The sequence below is a fragment of the Seriola aureovittata genome, chromosome 12, assembly GCF_021018895.1.
Source record: "Seriola aureovittata isolate HTS-2021-v1 ecotype China chromosome 12, ASM2101889v1, whole genome shotgun sequence".
Classification (NCBI taxonomy): Eukaryota; Metazoa; Chordata; class Actinopteri; order Carangiformes; family Carangidae; genus Seriola; species Seriola aureovittata.
In genome coordinates, this window is record NC_079375.1 from 27,017,453 (window position 1) to 27,039,030 (window position 21,578).

At 43.5% G+C, this 21,578-nt stretch overlaps 1 protein-coding gene across 2 annotated transcripts; it reads left to right on the top strand.

Annotated features, from left to right (window-relative positions):
- Positions 1–4,037: 4,037 nt before the first annotated feature.
- On the top strand, positions 4,038–17,985 carry LOC130178903 (cytochrome P450 7B1). 2 transcript variants are annotated; one of them, XM_056391520.1, is made up of 6 exons: positions 4,038–4,221; positions 8,073–8,209; positions 9,021–9,632; positions 13,978–14,184; positions 14,864–15,042; positions 16,165–17,985. In XM_056391520.1, the coding sequence occupies exons 1-6, from the start codon at positions 4,151–4,153 to the stop codon at positions 16,456–16,458; spliced, it is 1,500 nt and encodes a 499-aa protein (XP_056247495.1). In that variant the 5' UTR covers positions 4,038–4,150; the 3' UTR covers positions 16,459–17,985. The 2 variants fall into 2 exon arrangements, with proteins under 2 accessions (XP_056247495.1, XP_056247496.1); XM_056391521.1 differs by lacking the exon at positions 13,978–14,184.
- The last annotated feature ends 3,593 nt before the right edge of the window (positions 17,986–21,578 follow it).

The window sequence follows — 21,578 nt, forward strand, 5'->3', positions numbered from 1 at the left end:
CCAGGATCCAGCTGTGAATCCAGCTGTGCACAGCGTCACTGTGTTCATGTGCTCACTGAGTTTCAGGAGATTTTAATGCTGAAATTCCTTCACACGACTCATGAACAACAGATAGAGCGACTACATTCAGCATCTGAATGAAGTGGTGAATAAAATGTCAGTGAACAGAGGAGGTGAATAAATGAAATGTTAAATAGATGAATAATCAGAAGAGTTTAGAAGAGTTCAATATTTGAGGTTGTTGACCTTAAAATATCTCAGATCTTGGCTGCAGTTCTGCAGCAAACTGTGTGTCACAATTTCTAATTGTACATCTTATCTTATCTTATCTTATCTTGTCTTATCTTGCCTTGTCTTATCTTAGGGGTCGGGCCACTCCGAAGGGTCACCTGGTGAATCTAAGGGGTCGCTAGATGCTTGGATTCAGTTTTTAAACTTTAGTGTAATGTTTGATTTTTAGTGAAATGTTGGATCATTTGAACAGCCAATGAAATTAAAACGTGAGAAGTTTAAAATCAAAGTAAGAAAAACTTTAGCATTCATCACAAAGGGGTGGGAAGCAGTTATCAGTAAGGGTGTGGCAAATGTAGAAATTTTACTTTCACTTTCAGGTTTGTAGAGTGAGGTTTCAGGGAAATGGTGTGACTTCTTGTAAAGTCATTAACTGTAGTTTGTGTGTGTGTCATTACAATATCAGTCTATAGTGATAAGTGATCTGTTCAAAACAATGCTGCTCAAGAATGCTCATTGAGTACATGTGATAAAATAAAGAAATGTTAATTCAGTTCTTAATTCATTGTTTTTTCTTCCAAAAAAAAAAAGATTTTACCACACTGTAGATGCTGATATCTAAAGAAAAGGACTAATAACATATGGACACAGAGTTAATGATGAGTTATCACTGTGCCTCAATCATAAATTCAGGTGAAGGGGGACGTTTGGACTGACTTTTAGTTTGAGTTTAGAAGGATCAGAGTATGAGCAGTAAATCAATCCAGTGACATTCAGAGGTAGGTTTTTTTCTGCTGCAGCTCCAGGCACTGACTGTTTCTGTTTGTCATGAGGGAAGTGAATGAGGCTCTTTGAGCAGCGAGTGCCGGCTGTGATTCTGCTGCGTTACTACACACCAGTTGAACAGAGGTTTTTGTTCGGGCCTGACAGCAGAGCTGAGTGAGGTTCAGAGGGAGAGCCCGGCTCAGGAGAGAAAAGCTGCTGTGTTGTTGACGCCTGAATGCAGCTCATCACTGAGAGGTTACTGCAGTTCATCCAGAGGAGACTGAGGAAAACAAGCAGGCTTTAAACGCCTCATCCAGCATTTGTTACTCTTCCTCACTGTCCATGGAAGTCCCATTTATTTTAATATGTTGAATACTTTCAGTACATTTCTATTCAAAGCCATTCTACTCAGATACTTTTTCTGTGTAGTACCTTGTTAGTACTGTGTAGTGTCAGTACTTTGACTTCCTCCTCCCCCTCTCTGATGGTCTGTGGCTTGTGTACAGTCATGTTATGTATGTCTGTTTTAGTGATGATGATGATGATGATGATGATGATGATATCATGAGTCACTGTTGCTAGGTCAGCCCGAGCTCTGAATGTTTCCATAGTTACACAATCACCTGGATGAGTGATACTGTGACACTGTAACTACATGAAGTATGTTTACTGTACTTTTACTTCGGTGCAGTACTACTACAGAATGATTTTGCATGTAATTGCATATAAATGTAATAGTATTTTTTGAATATTTGCAGTATTTCTGGATTGATGTTGTGGTACTTTGACCTAAATAAAGGATCTGAGTACTCCAGATGATCCAGATGCAGAGTTCATTTTGAGACCAGGTGTAAACAGAGTCCAGTCTGTGTGACAGACTCTGTCCTGTGAGTCCCAGACTAGAGACCTGGACTTAGTGGCGTGCGGTGACTTTTACTGACAGTAGTTCACAGCTGAACACTAACCACTAAAATATGGATCGGACTGAAACAAACCTTTAGATGACAGTAACAGCAGTAAACGTCTCTTAAACTCAGGGCCTGTCCTGTCTCATGGTTTTGCGCTGCTTGTCTCTGTGTGGGGGAGACGGGGGGAGGTCTCATCTTGCTGCTTCCTGTCTGAACAAGTTTAAGGATGATTCTTCTGAACTGACAGTAAACATATCAAATGTGCAGTATAGATGAAAATATCTAAAAATAACTTTACACTAATCTTCAACATATTTACCATTAACTGACAAAGACATCATGACAATGTAGAATCGTGTATTTTCAGCCTCAGTGTTGACTCAGGTCTGCAGTTGAAGCACAGGGGAGAGGCGGGAACTTCGGTCTTCAGGAGTTGTAGCACAGACACAGAACTGCCATGTTCAGAGCTACACTGCTAACTGCTAACTAGCTAGCTAGCTCTCTGCTCTGATCGCACACAACCTGTCCTGTCCGTAACCAACAGCAGATCTCACACAGAGAGGAGACATCCGTGTCATTAGCTCGTTTACTTGCTGCTGGTGTTGTTGCCTCTCGGCGCGAAAGCTGAGTCGAAATGAGACGCTCTCTTTGCCCGCCTTTACCGTTGAAACGCACAGCGCGGCTCCTGTCGCCTAGCAACCTGGACAACACGTAACTTTCCACAAGTCTCTTGGTTTTAACAGTTGTGCCGTCAACTGTTGAACTGAGCTGAAAAACAATCCTTACATTAAACAGTGTAATCCTCAGACTTTCTGTCAGTGATGTTTGCTGCCATTATATTTTCATTGCCGGCGCGCAATGAATCATGGGATATGTTGTACCGCGAACCAACAGCTGGATCCTTGTTGTCCAGGAAACACGCATTTCTCAGCCGCGCATGGGACAGCTAGCTCTTGGCTATCGCTAATCAGCAGGATTGTCCTCAGCCTCCAAACTAAACTGCTGACCTCTCCGGCCATTTGTCAACGGGACACGGTCACACCCGCGAAAATGACAGAAACTATAGATACAACAGCTGGAAGTCAAGATAACTGTCAGAGACGATACCCTGCCGCCACAAGATGGCGGCAAACGACATGATGGATAAAACAGGCATCAGCTCCTCTCTGAGACTGAAGCTGCTCTGATCTCAGTGTGTGTGTGTGTGTGTGTGTGTGTGTGTGTGTGTGTGTGTGTGTGTGTGTGTGTGTATTTTGTATATTTTGTGTTACTTATCTCGTGTCAGAGCGGGACAGCACGAGCCTGGACACGACGGACCACTGACTGCAGCCAAAAGGAATGATCGAACCGGAAATTACAATGCTTACTTTCAAAATTAAAGCCTCCTAATCTGGGGCAGTTCTGAATCTGTGCCACACTGAAGTACAAATACACAAAGCCTGGACGTCTCTGTCCATAGGACAAAAACTCAACATGTGGGGGAGACATGAAAGAATTGTTAAACCAATATTAATATAATATAATATAGTTCATCTAATGACTGATCTGATTTTGCTCAGCTTATTTCTGTGACTAGAATCAAAAGTCTGAACTGTAAAAACTAAGATTTAATGAGAAGCATCGATCTTATTAATGTTTCAGCGACACACATTTTGTCTGTGAAATGACACGTTCAGGTCATCAATACAAACAAATAATTTTTCTTCTTCTACAGGATTTTATTCTAAAACTGCTCTAACACCTTCACTTTGGTAAATTAAATTCTCAGCAGATGTAACAGCAGTAAACTGAATATGAAACATTTTTATTTATTCATTCACTTATTGATCAGCTATTACGACAGACAGTCTGAGATTATCACAAATATTCAAGGACCTCAGTGTAAATAAGGTCATGATGTCAGGGTGTTTCCATGGTGAATTCATGAGAAGTAGTTCACTCAAATTAATCATCAGCAAATCACTTCTCTGGCTGAAGCAGAAAAACACTGACAATGAAAACTCTGAGTCAAGTTACTGAGTCAGTTAGTGAGTACATCTGCTGACGTAAAACAACTTATTCATGCCCACGTGGTCAGGGACTTTATTTTGAAGCGTCGCTACCGGAAACAGTCAGTGAGCTCTGTGGGGAGTTGACTGAGTTGTTTAGTGTTGAAGTTAAAGTTTGTCTGTCGCTGTGTGTGTGTGTCTGTGAATGTGAGTGTGTGTGTCGGTGCTGGTCGGTTCTCTCCGGACACAAACGGAAACATGTCCCCGCTGCTGCTGCTCCTGCTCGGCCTCCTGTCCCTGGTCCTCTGCGTCCTCCGCGGCAGGAGCAGGTCAGTGTGAGTCGGTGTGGAAACACTGAAGTCTGGAGTGTGTGTGTGTGTGTGTGTGTGTGTGTGTGTGTGTGTGTGTGTGTGTGTGTGTGTGTGTGTGTGTGTGTGTGTGTGTGAGTGAGAGAGAGAGAGAGAGAGAGAGAGAGAATCTGGTCGTGTCATGTCAGGTTGATCAATAACCGTTACTTCTGTTCCCTTATTATTACAGATCAATCAGCTGATGATATTATGGATGAATAGTTTGTGTTAATTGCCAGAGAGCTTGATGACTGACACAGTTGCTGCTGTTTATTTTTCTGCTATTTCCTCACTTTTTCTTGATTGATTGATTGATTGATTGATTGATTGATTGATTGAGGAGGTGCAGTGAACAATATTCACTCCTGGTAACTGTGAATGAGAAACTCTGAACTGGTCTGGATCGGGTTCTGATGTGAGTTCTGATCTGGTCCTGTCGATCAGGATCATACAGGACTACCTGTGTCTTGGTTCTGAGTCTTATCCACAGTCTGGATCACATCATCAGTAACCTGAGTATTCATGATTCTGACACAGTGGTGTGAGCAGGGGCAGCAACATGTTGGTGAGGACTCTGTGGATCCCTGTAGGTCCCGGTGGGTCCCGGTGGGTTCCTGTAGGTCCCGGTGGGTCCCTGTGGATCCCCACTATTTACATTATTTCATGGAACCAACCAGGACTCTAGATCTGGACTGGTGAGTCCAACAGTTCTCTGACCTGATGAACAGTTTGAGTCTCTCTGGTTCCACAAAAGTTTCTATTTTCCCAGTTTTTCTCTGACAGTGAACTCACCATGTTTGTGTCTGTCACTAGGACAGAACCGACTGTTAGATGACCTATCAGGTGTATTGACTGATCAGGGCCCGTATTCACAAGGCATTTTATCTTACCACTAAGAGTTCTCCTAAGTCACGCTAAAAGCTAAGAGTGCGACTCCGTTGCTATGGCTGACATCAGTTTTCATGGACGAGTTCCCCCACAGCGATTGGTTGATGAAAGAGCGTCTGTGCCGGTGAAAACGCAGGATTAACATCCGACAGTAATAATAAAAGAAACACAGAGAAATAAACAAATACAAATTAAATAATAACGGATTAGGAGCTGTTAACAAAAGTAGTTCATTCTCCAAAATGCATCTGTATGATGAAGTTTGTGTCGACCTGAGAGAATTTAATTTACTATAAAAACTTACATTCAAGTCTCTCAATGGAAAGATACACAAACTCACCTGTCCTAGATGAGCTAACTAAAGCTAACAGCCTATTAGCCACAGTCTGTTGTAGCTGTACCTGTTGTAATGCAGCTGTGGTCCCAGCTGTGGGTTGAGGTGTGAGAAGATTTCCACTGTACACCGTACAACAACGTCTACAGCTGTACAGGCAGCATCAATACAACCTGAGTGTTGCTGCTGTGACTTTGTTTCCTGTTTACAAATCTAATCATTTTTACCTGTGTTCCATCTCTGGCTCTGATCACAGCAGGTAGACCGACCATGAAGCTGCCGTATTTCTCTGTAGTCGTTGAACATCTAAAGGAAGTCGTATGAACTGTCCTGAACTGTAATTAAACCTCTTACTCAGGTTTTCTGACGCTTCATGATCAACACACTCGACAAACTGAAACAGTTCAGGTCTGAGACCAGATCCTGACAGAGTCCGGGACCAGGACCCTGTGCACGATGAATCATGATGACCCTTATGAACCCATGGTTCTGGTTCTGGGTCTGTGGTCTCTGCTCAGACTCCGGGTGTTCTGCATGTAGATGACTCTCTTTCATTTTGTCTCTAATCTGTTAAACATGAGAACTGACGTCCCTCCAGTGTCTGAGTCTCACCCTCAACCTGAAGCTGCTGTGTGTGTGTGTTGTGTGTGTGTGTGTGTGTGTGTGTGTGTGTGTGTGTGTGTGTGTGTGTGTGTGTTTTCTCGTAAATGGACTGAAAAAAGCATTTTCCCATCACAGTGAGGACATGATTACATTGTGTGTTGAAGAATCTATTAATTTAATAGCATCAGCTGATACCTGATTGTTCAGATCAATATCTATGGTGTCATGATGATGGTGTTGAGGTTGAAGGAGGAAAATGATCTGAAGGAATCAACCTAACCTTTAGTAGAGTGGATGTTGTTGTTGCTGTTCTGTCCTGGTCATCTCCATGAGACCCACTGAGGGTCCAGAACCACAGCTTGGACACCACAGTGTAGACAGAGACAGTCTGTCACTTCCTGTGTCACCACACTGGGGGTTTTCCTGATTTCAGATCAGCTCAGACTCATGGAGGGTTTTTCCACTGTGAAATGTTAACAGCTCCTCAGGCTACTACTACCCCACCACCCAACCTCGCCCTCCACCCCCCCACTAGACAAACACTCTCACCCCTCCCCCACTCCTGCCTAAAACCTAAAAGTGGACATCCTCCAATGAAAGAAAAACAAAGAAGCAGAACTCTGTCAGACTGTTGCAGTGATTTCTTTCACAGTCTGTGTTCAGACAAAAACCTGAGACAGAGACAGAGACACTGAGACAGAGACAGAGACACAGACCTGAGACAGAGACACTGAGACAGAGACAGAGACACAGACCTGAGACAGAGACACTGAGACAGAGACACAGACACTGAGACAGAGACAGAGACACAGACCTGAGACAGAGACACTGAGACAGAGACAGAGACACAGACCTGAGACAGAGACACTGAGACAGAGACAGAGACAATAACCTGAGACAGAGAAAAACCCTGAGACAGAGACTTGAGACAGAGACTTGAGACAGAGACAAAAACCTGAGACAGATACAGAAACAGAGACTTGAGACAGAGACGGACACAGAGACAGAGACACTGACAAGGCCAGACTTACTGAGTGTGACAGCGTTGTGTATTTGACGTGCTCACTTCATTTTTGATGTCATGTGACAGGGGGAGGGGAGGGGCGATCTGTTAAACACCTGAACAGCTGATGGGGGTCAGGTGATGTGAACAGTTCACAGGCTTCACATTGACGTTCACTGCATCAGCCGCTATGGGAGAGTTTCCTGTGTATGCGTGTGTGTGTGTGTGTGTGTTTGTGTGGGTGTGTGTGTGTGTGTGAGTGGGTGTGTGTGTGTGTGTCTAGATAAAGTGGGTCAGCAACAGGAACAGTCTGATTATCACATTCCTGCGAGTTGGAGACAAAGAAGCAGAAGGGAGCTGAGAGTCTAACACTAGGTCCACATCAGGTCCAACACTAGGCCTATACACAAAGCTTACAGGCCATATGGTGGAGCTGTTTCTGGAGCCACTCCTACAGGTGGAATCAGTCGTAACAATCAGGCTGTTAAGAATCAGAGCAGCTGATCAGCTGGTGGATTCTGTTTCAAAAGATTCAGTGAAATCTGTGGGAACTTAAAACTTGGCTGCAGGCAATGATTGTGCAAAACATCTGCACAAGTATTTGTCGACTCCTGAAAGTCCACAGGGGTGATTATTAACAGCTGTGTAGGACACACTGACACACACACCCTCTGACTGTTATCTATTACAATGAACAGGGACTGAACTAACAGAAGAAAGGCTCTGGGCTTCATGTTTCCAAAGAGCTGCATGAGGGCGAGTCTCAGGAAGCAGAAAGGTGGTTCTGTGGTCCAGATCTGTTATCAGTATATCTGTTATGACTCTTTGTACAAGTCTGGTTTCACAACATCTGAACTGGAACACCTCAAGTCCAAAGTCCGGGTGATGATTCATTTACAGGAGAAAGTTCAGGGCCAGTGTTCACAGTGAGGTTCTGTCCCACATCCAGGAGGAGCAGAGATATGGATCAACAGCCACTGATCATTTCTCCTCTATGTGTTGCAGAAGAGACGGTGAACCTCCTTTAATAAAAGGCTGGATCCCCTTCATCGGAAAGGCTCTGGAGTTTGGAAGAGACGCCCATAAATTCCTGGAGGAACATAAAAAGAAGTTTGGAGACATCTTTACGGTGCAGATCGCCGGTGGGTGAGGGCGGAGCCTCTGTTCGAAGAGACAGTTCACAGCTCAGATACAAGACATGACCACAAACAGACACACAACAGACAAACAAGAGACACACAACAGACAAACAAGAGACACACAACAGAGACACAAGAGACACACAACAGAGACACAATAGACACTCAACAGACACACAACAGAGACACAAGAAACACACAACAGAGACACAAGAGACACACAACAGAGACACAAAAAACACACAACAGACACACAACAGAGATACAAGAGACACACAACAGACACAAAACAGACAAACAAGAGACACACAACAGAGACACAAGAGACACACAAGAGACACACAACAGAGACACAGGAGACACTCAACAGAGACACAAGAGACACAACAGACAAACAAGAGACACACAACAGACACACAACAGACACACAACAGACAAACAAGAGACACACAACAGACACACAACAGACAAACAAGAGACACATAACAGACACACTGTTAAAACCAAGAGACTGAAAACAAAACGTTTTTTTGAAGAAAAGTTACATGTTGTCATGGTTGCGTTCCGATCCTTTACCGACCAACATTGATGTCACCACAGCTAATAAATAAAACCACAGATAACATCAACATAAAGTCATACTCCATAATAAAACCATCGAGAACCGTCCAACAACACAAGGTTTAGGGTGATGTGATGTTGTGGCTCATCACTGTTTCAAACTCATTCTTCATATTCACATTTTCTTCGTTAGAATATTGTGATAATCATGTTATTAGCTGCTGTGTTGACTCAGGTCTCCTCTCCCCTGCAGGTAAGTACATGACCTTCATCATGGACCCTTTAATGTATCCAAGCATCATCAAACATGGCCGGCAGCTGGACTTTAACGAGTTCTCCAACACGGTGGCTCCCTTCACCTTCGGCTACCCGCCCGTCATCAGCAGGAAGTTCCCTGGCATGAGGGAAAAGATCAAACGCTCCTTCCACCTCCTCCAGGGGGACAGTCTCACGCCCCTGACGGAGAGCATGATGAGTAACCTCATGCTGGTGTTTCGTCAGGACCACCTGGAGGAGAGGCCGGGGGACGATGGTGGCTGGAGGAGCGGCAGCATGTACGAGTTCTGTTACACGGTCATGTTCGAGGCCACCTTCCTCACCATGTACGGCAGGCCGCTGTCCGCTATCCGCCACAGCAGGATGGGGGTGCTGAGGGAGGACTTCATCAAGTTTGACAGCATGTTCCCCCTCCTCATCGCTCAGATCCCCCTCTGGCTGCTGGGACAGACCAAGGCGATCCGCGAGAAGCTCATTAACTACTTCCTGCCGCACAGGATGTCGTGTTGGTCCAACATGTCTCAGTTCATCAAGAGACGATCGGAGGTGTTCAATCAGTACGACTCACTGACGGATTCCCACAAAGCAGGTAGACCACATCACCTTTGACTTGGTTTCTGTTCAGTAAGACGTCACAGGTTGATTACTGTCAGAACGTTGCTCTGAACCAGACAGATCAACAGCTCAGCTCTACTGGATTCAGGTCTGGCTTAGGTTCAGGAAAGATCACGGTCCTCCTTAAAAGAAACAAACAGTAACTTCTTAAACCACCTTAAAGAAAATGTTCTGGCCCTGTTCAAGTTAGTGTCAGTAATAAAATACTGATCAGTGCAGCGTTAAAGAAACAAACCAACTTCTATCCTTCTCTCTGAGAGCAGATCGTCCCGTAGGATCCCGTTCACAGCTGATCGTAATATTGTCCGTAGTGACCACCTGCGATTGGCTCTCACTTTCCCACTCTATATATAAATAAACACGTACATTATTTCTGTTTGCAAAAACCAAAAGTTGTTTTTAACCAGCAGGAGGCAGCAGTGCACTTCCTGTGCCTAGTCTGCCAGAAAAGTAGAAGAAGAGAAAATCTGGAGCTCTCTCTATGAGCTTTTGAAAGTGTCAGACGTCGTGAACAGAGCCAGATTTTTACGACTTGTATTGAATGAGTTCGTACATCTGTTTACTCAGAGGACAGTAGAGAGCTGTGACTGGATCACATGACACACAGGTTAACCTGATAGTTAGACGTGGCTTTGTGTGAGGTCCTGATCTGCAGTCAGTGTGTTACCTGCAGTGGATTCAGTTTAGAGGAGCAGCAGGAGCACCTGGACAGGAGCTGAGTGATGAGCTGCTGTGGGCGGGGCCACAGAAAACACCTGTTTTAGTCACTGTAAAAAGCACCCACAGAAAAAAGCTAATATCAGTTGTAGCTTTATTTTGAATATTTTCATCACTTTATGAAACAGACATTTACTTGGAACTAAATATTTCAACCATTGAACTACCGTCTGACTCGAACAGCTGATCTGTAGAGTAATACAGTGGGCGGTTGTTCCAAAGTAAAGGTTTGTTTGATAAAGTGAAAATAAAGCTTCAACTGATATTAGCTTTTTTTTTTGAAGTGTCTAAAACATGTTTTCGCGCTGACTCCACCCACTACAGCTCATCACTACGCTCCTGTCCAAGTGCTCCTGCTTCTCCTCTAAACTGACCCTGATCTGAATCCACTGCAGGTAGCACACTGAGTATAGATGAATATCTCACACAACACCACGTCAGATAACCACAACTATCCCTTTAATGCAGGTTTGAACAGGTCTGAACCCTGATATGCAGACTGCATCATCATCAGCCACACCAGGAACACCCACTTCTCATGGTTTTCTTTGCTGCTACAAGTCAGGTCTTAGTCAGATATCTATCATTCCTTTGTACGATCCCTGTTTCCCAGAAAACAGACGTTTAGTAGGTTTATTGTGAAACGGCTGGTTTTCGTCCAGACCACCACAGAGCTTCCCACATGGTTCTCTGGTGGGTTGTTTCTGCTTTAGATTTGGTTTAATGAAAATCAGATTCTTCCAGCTGAACTCTCTCATGACGGAACTCCAGTTAGTTTACTATTACTGCACTGTGTCATACTCCACTGTGCTATAAGGCTCAGTGCTCCTCTGTTCTCCTCTGTTCTCCTCTGTTCTCCTCTGTTCTCCTCTATACTCCTCTGTTCTCCTCTGTTCTCCTCTGTTCTCCTCTGTTCTCCTCTGTTCTCCTCTGTACTCCTCTGTTCTCCTCTGTTCTCCTCTATACTCCTCTGTTCTCCTCTGTTCTCCTCTATACTCCTCTGTTCTCCTCTGTTCTCCTCTATACTCCTCTGTTCTCCTCTATACTCCTCTGTTCTCCTCTGTTCTCCTCTGTTCTCCTCTGTACTCCTCTATACTCCTCTGTTCTCCTCTGTTCTCCTCTGTTCTCCTCTGTTCTCCTCTGTTCTCCTCTGTTCTCCTCTGTTCTCCTCTGTTCTCCTCTGTTCTCCTCTATACTCCTCTATACTCTTCTGTTCTCCTCTGTTCTCCTCTGTACTCCTCTGTTCTCCTCTGTTCTCCTCTGTTCTCCTCTGTTCTCCTCTATACTCCTCTGTTCTCCTCTGTTCTCCTCTGTTCTCCTCTGTTCTCCTCTGTTCTCCTCTGTTCTCCTCTGTTCTCCTCTATACTCCTCTATACTCCTCTGTTCTCCTCTGTTCTCCTCTGTTCTCCTCTGTTCTCCTCTGTTCTCCTCTGTTCTCCTCTATACTCTTCTGTTCTCCTCTGTTCTCCTCTGTACTCCTCTGTTCTCCTCTGTTCTCCTCTGTTCTCCTCTGTTCTCCTCTGTTCTCCTCTGTTCTCCTCTGTTCTCCTCTATACTCCTCTATACTCCTCTGTTCTCCTCTGTTCTCCTCTGTTCTCCTCTGTTCTCCTCTATACTCCTCTATACTCCTCTGTTCTCCTCTGTTCTCCTCTGTTCTCCTCTGTTCTCCTCTATACTCCTCTGTTCTCCTCTGTTCTCCTCTGTTCTCCTCTATACTCCTCTGTTCTCCTCTGTACTCCTCTGTTCTCCTCTGTTCTCCTCTGTTCTCCTCTGTTCTCCTCTATACTCCTCTGTTCTCCTCTGTTCTCCTCTATACTCCTCTGTTCTCCTCTGTACTCCTCTGTTCTCCTTTATACTCCTCTGTTCTCCTCTATACTCCTCTGTTCTCCTCTGTTCTCCTCTGTTCTCCTCTATACTCCTCTGTTCTCCTCTGTACTCCTCTGTTCTCCTCTATACTCCTCTGTTCTCCTCTGTTCTCCTCTGTTCTCCTCTGTACTCCTCTGTTCTCCTCTGTTCTCCTCTCTGTTCTCCTCTATACTCCTCTGTTCTCCTCTATACTCCTCTGTTCTCCTCTATACTCCTCTGTTCTCCTCTGTTCTCCTCTGTTCTCCTCTATACTCCTCTGTTCTCCTCTGTTCTCCTCTGTTCTCCTCTATACTCCTCTGTTCTCCTCTATACTCCTCTGTTCTCCTCTGTTCTCCTCTGTACTCCTCTGTTCTCCTCTATACTCCTCTATACTCCTCTGTTCTCCTCTATACTCCTCTGTTCTCCTCTATACTCCTCTGTTCTCCTCTGTTCTCCTCTGTTCTCCTCTATACTCCTCTGTTCTCCTCTGTTTCCTCTGTTCTCCTCTATACTCCTCTTTACTCCTCTGTTCTCCTCTGTACTCCTCTGTTCTCCTCTGTTCTCCTCTGTTCTCCTCTGTTCTCCTCTGTTCTCCTCTGTTCTCCTCTGTACTCCTCTGTTCTCCTCTGTTCTCCTCTGTTCTCCTTTGTACTCCTCTGTTCTCCTCTGTTCTCCTCTGTTCTCCTCTGTTCTCCTCTGTTCTCCTCTGTTCTCCTCTATACTCCTCTGTTCTCCTCTGTTCTCCTCTTTACTCCTCTGTTCTCCTCTGTACTCCTCTATACTCCTCTGTTCTCCTCTATACTCCTCTGTTCTCCTCTGTTCTCCTCTGTTCTCCTCTGTTCTCCTCTGTTCTCCTCTGTTCTCCTCTATACTCCTCTGTTCTCCTCTATACTCCTCTGTTCTCCTCTGTTCTCCTCTTTACTCCTCTGTTCTCCTCTGTACTCCTCTGTTCTCCTCTGTTCTCCTCTATACTCCTCTGTTCTCCTCTGTTCTCCTCTGTTCTCCTCTGTTCTCCTCTATACTCCTCTGTTCTCCTCTATACTCCTCTGTTCTCCTCTGTTCTCCTCTGTTCTCCTCTGTTCTCCTCTGTTCTCCTCTGTTCTCCTCTGTTCTCCTCTGTTCTCCTCTATACTCTCTGTTCTCCTCTGTTCTCCTCTGTTCTCCTCTGTTCTCCTCTGTTCTCCTCTGTTCTCCTCTGTTCTCCTCTGTTCTCCTTTGTACTCCTCTGTTCTCCTCTGTTCTCCTCTGTTCTCCTCTGTTCTCCTCTGTTCTCCTCTATACTCCTCTGTTCTCCTCTGTTCTCCTCTATACTCCTCTGTTCTCCTCTGTTCTCCTCTGTTCTCCTCTGTTCTCCTCTATACTCCTCTGTTCTCCTCTGTTCTCTCTGTTCTCCTCTGTTCTCCTCTGTTCTCCTCTGTTCTCTCTCTGTTCTCCTCTGTTCTCCTCTGTTCTCCTCTGTTCTCCTCTATACTCCTCTGTTCTCCTCTGTTCTCTCTGTTCTCCTCTGTTCTCTCTGTTCTCCTCTGTTCTCCTCTGTTCTCCTCTGTTCTCCTTTGTACTCCTCTGTTCTCCTCTGTTCTCCTCTGTTCTCTCTGTTCTCCTCTGTTCTCCTCTATACTCCTCTGTTCTCCTCTGTTCTCCTCTATACTCCTCTGTTCTCCTCTGTTCTCCTCTGTACTCCTCTGTTCTCCTCTGTTCTCCTCTGTTCTCCTCTGTTCTCCTCCCTAATCCTCTGCCCCCCCCCCCCCGTCTCTCAGCTCATCACTTTGCAATCCTCTGGGCGTCTGTGGCGAACACCGCCCCCGCCACCTTCTGGGCCATGTACTACCTAGCGAATCACCCTGAGGCTCTGCAGGTCGTCCGTCAGGAGATCCACGACGTCCTGGGACTCGACGGCGTGGAGTTCACCAGCGACAGAGACGTGACGCTGAGCAAAGAGCAGCTGGACAAACTCCTTTATCTGGGTACACTGGTCTCTCTGGGTTTACTGGTCTGTCTGGGTTTACTGGTTTCTCTGTTTACTGGTTTCTCTGGGTTTACTGGTCTCTCTGGGTTTACTGGTCTGTCTGGGTTTACTGGTTTCTCGGTTTACTGGTCTCTCTGGGTTTACTGGTCTCTGGGTACACTGGTCTCTCTGGGTTTACTGGTCTGTCTGGGTTTACTGGTCTTTCTGGGTTTACTGGTCTGTCTGGGTTTACTGGTCTCTCTGGGTTTACTGCTCTGTCTGAGTTTACTGGTCTCTCTGGGTTTACTTGTCTGTATGGGTTTACTGGTTTCTCTGGATTTACTGGTCTTTCTGGGATTACTGGTCTGTCTGGGTTCACTGGTCTCTGGATTTACTGGTCTGTCTGGGTTTACTGGTTTCTCTGGGTTTACTGGTCTCTCTGGGTTTACTGGTTTATCTGGGTTTACTGGTCTCTTTGGGTTTACTGGTCTCTCTGGGTTTACTGGTATGTCTAGGTTTACTGGTCTCTCTGGATTCACTGGTCTGTCTGGGTTTACTGGTCTCTCCAGGTTTACTGGTCTCTCTGGGTTTACTGGTTTCTCTGAGTACTCAACAGCAGCAGTGTTGCCATGGTGCACTGAGCCTCTTTGTTGTCTCTGGGCCGGTGTGGTAACACCAGATCTGACCTTCATCCACAGAGAGCGCCATCAGCGAGAGTCTCCGTCTGTCCTCGGCCTCCATGAACATCCGGGTGGCTCAGGAGAACTTCGACCTGCGGCTGGACAGCGAGCGCTCGGTGGCCGTTAGAAAAGGAGATATCATCGCCTTGTACCCTCAGAGTATGCACCTGGACCCCGACATCTACGAGGAGCCTCAGGTACTGTTCAATCACTTATCAATTAACTTAGATACACTGTCGTCATCTTCACTGTAAAGCTGAATCCATTGGTTCTTTATCTACAAACCAAATTTTTTAATGGATAATCTGATGGTTTAATGACTTTTTAAATGGTAAAAATGCCTTTATGTTGGCCAAATGACATGACACCCTTCTTTGGATTTATACTTTAAAAGGCTCTTAATTTTGTAAATCTGGTGGAAGCTTCCATGCCAAAAGTTAAGTGGTTTTCCCCCTAAAAACCTGTTCATCCACACAGAAAACTCATTAAGAACTCAAATCTGGGATGAATCCCCAAATTTACCCCTTAAATGAAGAATAAAGGTCTTCTTAGGGTACAAAGTAAGGGGTTTATTTAATTAAATTTTGTAAATTTTTGTAAATTTAGTTTTTTTAAAGCTGTTTTTACCCTAAAAATCCCTTAATCCCCATAGAAGCCAATTAAAAATTCAACTTTCAGGGATTTGTCACATTATTCAGGTTCATCTGGAAATTAAGGAGAAACTCATGAAGCCCTTAACATCTGCTTCATCTATTCATGAAGGCCTTTTCAAATTAAGGGCTTTTTAACAGCTTTAGATTTTCAAAGTAAAGGACAAATGAAGATCTGTGGCTAATTCGGGTTTAGATGTTTCTGTGTTTTCAGGGGGAATTCAGGGTTAATTAAAGGCTTTTTAAGGGTTGTTCACACCACTTTGTTTTTAATAGTAAGTAATATATATTGGATCAGTTATACTTAGATGAACAGTGTTTTAAATCGCTGACTTTATTAATGAATGACATCACAGTTGCATTAATAAAATCGGGTGATGATTTAGTTTTACTTTTACTTCCTGTGTCTTTCAGTACAATGTCAACGTGTAGACAAACGTTTGAATTTAATAATAATAAGCATAACATCAATTCTGAGAAAAAGTAATTGTGACTATCATCAGACTTCAAAGCAAAACAACAAAAACACTAATCAACACATTGAATGAGCTCACACTGCAGACATAAACATGGACAGTCTGGTGTACAGCTCTCGTCAAAGACACTGTGACTTCAGGTTGGGTTGAGTGAAACTGTTTGACTGTCTTGTTTTTGTTTCCATGCACTCAGACATTCCAGTTTGACCGCTACATGCAGGACGGCAGAGAGAGGACCGACTTCTACAAAAACAATCAGAAGCTCAAGCATTACCTGATGCCGTTCGGCTCCGGCTCCTCCATGTGTCCCGGGCGATTCTTCGCCATCAACGAGATCAAACAGTTCCTCTGTCTCCTGCTGCTCTACTTCGATGTCCAGGTGGAGGACGGCCAGACCAGAGCCACTTTGGACTCCAACAGAGCCGGACTGGGAATCCTGCAGCCCACCACTGACGTACGCTTCCGCTACAGACTGAGAACGGTTTAGACAGGTGTTAGAGTCAGTGATGCATCATGTCCTGTCAGATGACAGCTAACACAATGTAAATGACAACAGTGTTTGATGTGACACATAAAGAGCCAGATGTTTCCCCCAGGAGCTGGTGGAGGCTAAAACACTGCAATGAGATTCATCAGGTGACACAAAATATTTCTATCGGGCTAAAGTAAATTACTTCTCGATGAATTGCGGCATAGCAGGTGACACAGGATTGACCAGCGATGTGAGAAAGCAAAAGGGTTGAAAGTTGACAACTTTTTAGTTGATGCTAATGAAGGTAGAATAAACTCAGAGCTATTAGGTCTGCACTGAGCTGATACACATTTGCTGAATGGATAGCCGAATCCACTTCCTGATGAGAGTGTTCCTTACTACAAACCTGTATACTCCATTCGGGTCAACCTGACTCAACTCGACCTGACTCGGATCATAGTTGATACATCGTAAAAAATAATTCACTTGCAGCATCAATATAATCACCATAGCACTATAATCTCATTATTACCTGAGTTTTCAGCGTATATCACAACAATGGTTTGGAAGGACATATCCTGTTCGTGTGCTCGTTTGTGGTCTGAACACTGTAAACTCAAAAAGCCAGAAGACTGATACATGTAGAGGTTTGGTTTTCTGAGGCAACACTAAACCATCTTTGGGTATTTTGTGTCTCTGATTGTCTGTGTGTGTCCTTGTGCTGCTTGACAATAAGTAATTTACTCGTTGTGTGTCCGCGAACATTTCCCACACTGTGCGCCTTATTCCTCCGTCACAGTCCCTTCGTCTCTATTTAACGTGAACAGCAGATTACACTGTAAATACTGTATGAAACTGAGCACTGATGTTGGCAGCTCTGATTAAGCCAAGCTCTTAAATGAATTTTACATTAAGTTTAAAGATACACAATGTTCTTTTGATATGACTTTTTATATTTTAGTTTTTCTGCTTCTCGTACTAAAGTTAAAGGAACAGTTCAACATTTTAGAAAATCGTCTTGTTCTCTGTCTTCTACACAGATGTTTTTAGCATAGCTTAGCACAAAGACTGGAAACAGGTAGAAAGTGTTAGCCTAGCTCCATCAAAAGAAGAACAGCTCCACCTTCCAGCAACTCTGAGTTACGTGTTGTCTGTTGAGCAGATGTACAAACAGAAGTTGGAGCAGTGACTCAACACAGTATTAAATATTAAATACAGGTCTGTAGGGCGTCTGCACCAAGATGGCTGACAGGAAGATTTCCTAAACTGTGGGATTGTTCCTTTAGTGTCACTGCATGAATAGTGAGACTGAAATAACACTGTCAGCGAATCAACTGTCAGATGAAGAAATTGTTGATATCTGAGATATATTTTTTTAATTTTTAATTTCAGAATGTGAGTCATATACAGTGAACTACTTCCATGTCAGCATCATGAACAACAAACACTACTTTTTTAGTTCAGTGTGAAGTTTTCCACACGTTTAAAATTAACTGTAATGTAAAAACATGTAGTTTGTCATTAAACTCGTCGTAATTGTGATTCGTGTTCTGTGTTAATGCAGCCTCCTGATAGGATGGTTGATCAGTAGCTTATGTAGACTAGGTTCTTTGTGACTGAATAATTTTTTCATTCAGGTTTCTAGTTGATCTCTCCGCTCTGACATGAAGAGGAAATGGTCACTTCTTACTGATGTTAACGCTGGTGCTGCTGCTGTAAATACCGGGTCGGACCCATAGACTTTAAATAAAGATGGACAAAGCCTCTGTGATGTCACCCACAGGTTTCTGATGAGCAGTTTTGAAGCTCAGAGTGAGCTGCTCCACCGTCGCCATCATGGCAGTGCCTGACTCCGCCCCTAACTCCCAGCTAATCCAAATAATGGTCAAAGAGGTGGGGCTTGTGTGGAGCCAAGACTAAATGATGTGTAACTTTAAGCCTTAATAAACAGGTGAGTTATATGAACAGTTGTTATGAAGGAGGAAATCAGCTCTAGAGACCAAAACAGTTTTTGTACCAGGCTGTAAACATGTTTATTTCTGCTGTAAAGTTGAACATTTTAACATGGAAGTCTATGGGGACTGACTCACTGTTGGACTTTGTTTTACTTTTGCTAAGTGTGATCCTGAATTCAAAAGAAACTTATCACATATATTCTTAGCTTCAATGTAACAGCCAAATAGAAAACAGACAAGGTGCTAAATTCATCAATTAATCAATATCCACCTATCATGTCGTTATTCATTGATCCACTGCGTTGCTGCAGTATTCGTTCCCGCCACTGGAGGCGGCGGGGAGCTTGAGCTGCTGCGGTAGGTGGTCGGTGAGAGAAGAAGAAATGACAAGGCGCCATGTTGGATTTACCGGTGTTCTGTTGACCGTAACGACAAACACCTTAACCGGAACCAGACCGGAGTCAGTCTCAGTTCTGTAATCCCGCTTCACCCGGACCTGTGTCTCCCGCTCAGACCCTGGCAGCTTTCCCTTCCGGGTGGAGGTGACATATTGTTGTTGTTAGCTAACTTTATGAGCACTGTACTCCGTTAAATGTCCCGGTTTCTGCCGTTAGCCGACAGGATGCCATGTCACGTGTTTCTGTGAGTGTAGTCTCCTGGCCTCGTGGCCACAGGTCATGTGACACTGTTAGCCAACAAACACACAAACTGTCCAGTTTAGCTTTGAAACTCATCATAGTTAAACCTGGATGACTTTGTTTTCTTTAAAGTCACAGCTTTGTTTGTCACTCAGACAAAAACCAGGAGCCTATACTTCTGACTAAAGAAGCTAAAGTCTGTTAAAAACACAGGTTCAGCTCTGGGACACATTTACTCTGTTTGTGAAAACTCTAGATTTATTTTCTAGACCGTATAGGACCAAGTCTAGACCAGAAACCACGTCACTTAGATTTCTTAATGTGGACTAGATTAATCCAGACAAGAGGAAGAGTCTTTAAAACAGTTTCAGATTTGTCAAGCGTTTGGTCTATTTATGAAAATACAAAAAGATTTCATTGCTTTGTTTCTTTCCAGACCACATTGGACCAGTCTAGACCAAAAACCACTAAATTCATCCTTGTTAAATCTGGGCTAGATTATCCCAAACAAACAGAATCTAAACAGGCTTTATTGAAGGTCAAATGTTTAGTAATATTTCTACAGCTGGTAACACGGTGTGACGGTAGATCAGTGTTTTTCTGTTTGCTGTCATGTTGGCTCATGTCACCTTCTACCATCACTATGTAGAGCAGGTCTGGTCCCTGTGTTAATAACCTGCTGTGTAACTCAAAGCTAGATTAAGGCAGGTGAGCTGAGTGTGGATCTAACAGAAGCTGATGTTATCCAGCTGTGTTACACACCTGTTAACACACTGTGCTAAAACCAGAGCTAATTTAGAAAGTAAAGATTTACATATGATGGATTAGTTTCAGTGGCAGATTTAAATTTCCCGCTCCTGAACAGTGTGGCCAGATTTGACTTACAAGTACCCTTGTAAATTCACCCAATTTAAATTTTCATTTAGTGTTTAGGTGTCAGTTTATTAGGAACAGCACATCAGACTGCTCCAACAGTGCTGTGATAATCCGTCATCTATGTTCATGACTGTTTCACAGGTGTTGGTTCACCTGCTCTCTGCAGTCTGTGCTGCTGTAGATCTGTGTTATACAAACTGGTGTGTCTATGGTTTAGCCGGTACTCATTGAGGTGAACTGGGTGGACCCAAAAAAAGAGGAACAGAGCACCAAGAAAAGAAACCCTGGGTCCTGCTGCCTCCCTCCCAGGTGCATGCTGGTCCTGTACCTGTTTTCCTGTTATAAAGCATCAGGTGTCCACAGTGCTGCTCCTCTGTTACACAATAAACCAACAGAGTAAATACACAACTAGAAAAACAAGGCAGACTGAATGACTAACTACAGAAGGAAAAGACTGGAGTAAACGGGTCTAACTTCATACAAATAAATAAACAAAACAACAAAGAAGCTAATAAACTAATAAATAGCTCCACCTGCACTGTAAATGTGTAGAGGATGGTTTGTTGCTCAAAGCATTTTATCACAGTAAATATTGTGACCTCTGCTGGACAATTCTTATAACTGCATCTGAAGGAACTGCTGGCATCTTTAATATGTCGTCAATAAATATGAGAAACGATGTTTACAAACACTCATCAGCATCACACTGAATCACAGGCATCACAGTTTACACAGCCTGAAAACATCTGTAATGTTTCTGTGGTGCCACCGAAGTATGAATCACTGGGTGTGACTGTTGGACCCCGGTGTATATACATATACCTATATATATACTGTGTGTATCTATGTATATATGTATATATATATACATATATACATAGATACACACAGTATATATAGGTATATGTATATATATATATACACATATACTATATGTATATATATATACATATACCTATATATACTGTGTGTATATATATGTATATATATATATATATATATATTCATATTTCTCCTGCCACAGTTTCACATATATATCCACATATAACCACACACGCTCTGATCAGCTGATTGTAAAGAAGCTGATGGGAGTGTGTCGGAGCTGCTGAGATTTCAGAGCGGAGACAGAACTTCAGTTTGTTCAGTTTCTGAGTTTGTGATGATAATTTAGTTTTAACAGCCATTAAATGTATTTGTCATTTTACTGTCATCGCTCAGGTTATCCAAGAAAGAGAGAGAGATTTTTGGGTGTTTTCTTTCTTTCTCGTAGGGTAACGCAGCGTGTGTCTGATCATATTGGTTATTGGCAATTTCACAGGGTGACGATCAAACGATTGGAGTCTTTTTTTTTTTTATGTAAAAATTATGTACATGTGATTTTTTTGTTGCAACAACAATGTTGTGACACATTTTACATTCATCAAAAAAACTGCAGTTCCTGTGATTTGGATATTGAACTTGGCCATATTGAGATTTGGAATGTATTTAGATTAATGGTCCAGCTCTTATACACACACACACACACACACACACACACACACATATATATATATATATATATATATATATATATATATATCAGTTTACACAGACTATGTATCATCATCCTGCTGTGATGTGGACAGAAGTTTTAGAGTTAGATGTTTGAAACGCAGTTGGAGGTGCA

What these genes read in the sequence shown, in the direction of transcription:
- LOC130178903 (XM_056391520.1), top strand. Translation starts at nt 4,151, where the DNA reads ATGTCCCCGCTGCTGCTGCTCCTGCTCGGCCTCCTGTCCCTGGTCCTC. An exon ending in GACGGATTCCCACAAAGCAG is followed by an intron (nt 9,633 to 13,977) that starts GTAGACCACATC and finishes CCCGTCTCTCAG; the next exon opens with CTCATCACTTTGCAATCCTC. An exon ending in ACATCTACGAGGAGCCTCAG is followed by an intron (nt 15,043 to 16,164) that starts GTACTGTTCAAT and finishes CCATGCACTCAG; the next exon opens with ACATTCCAGTTTGACCGCTA.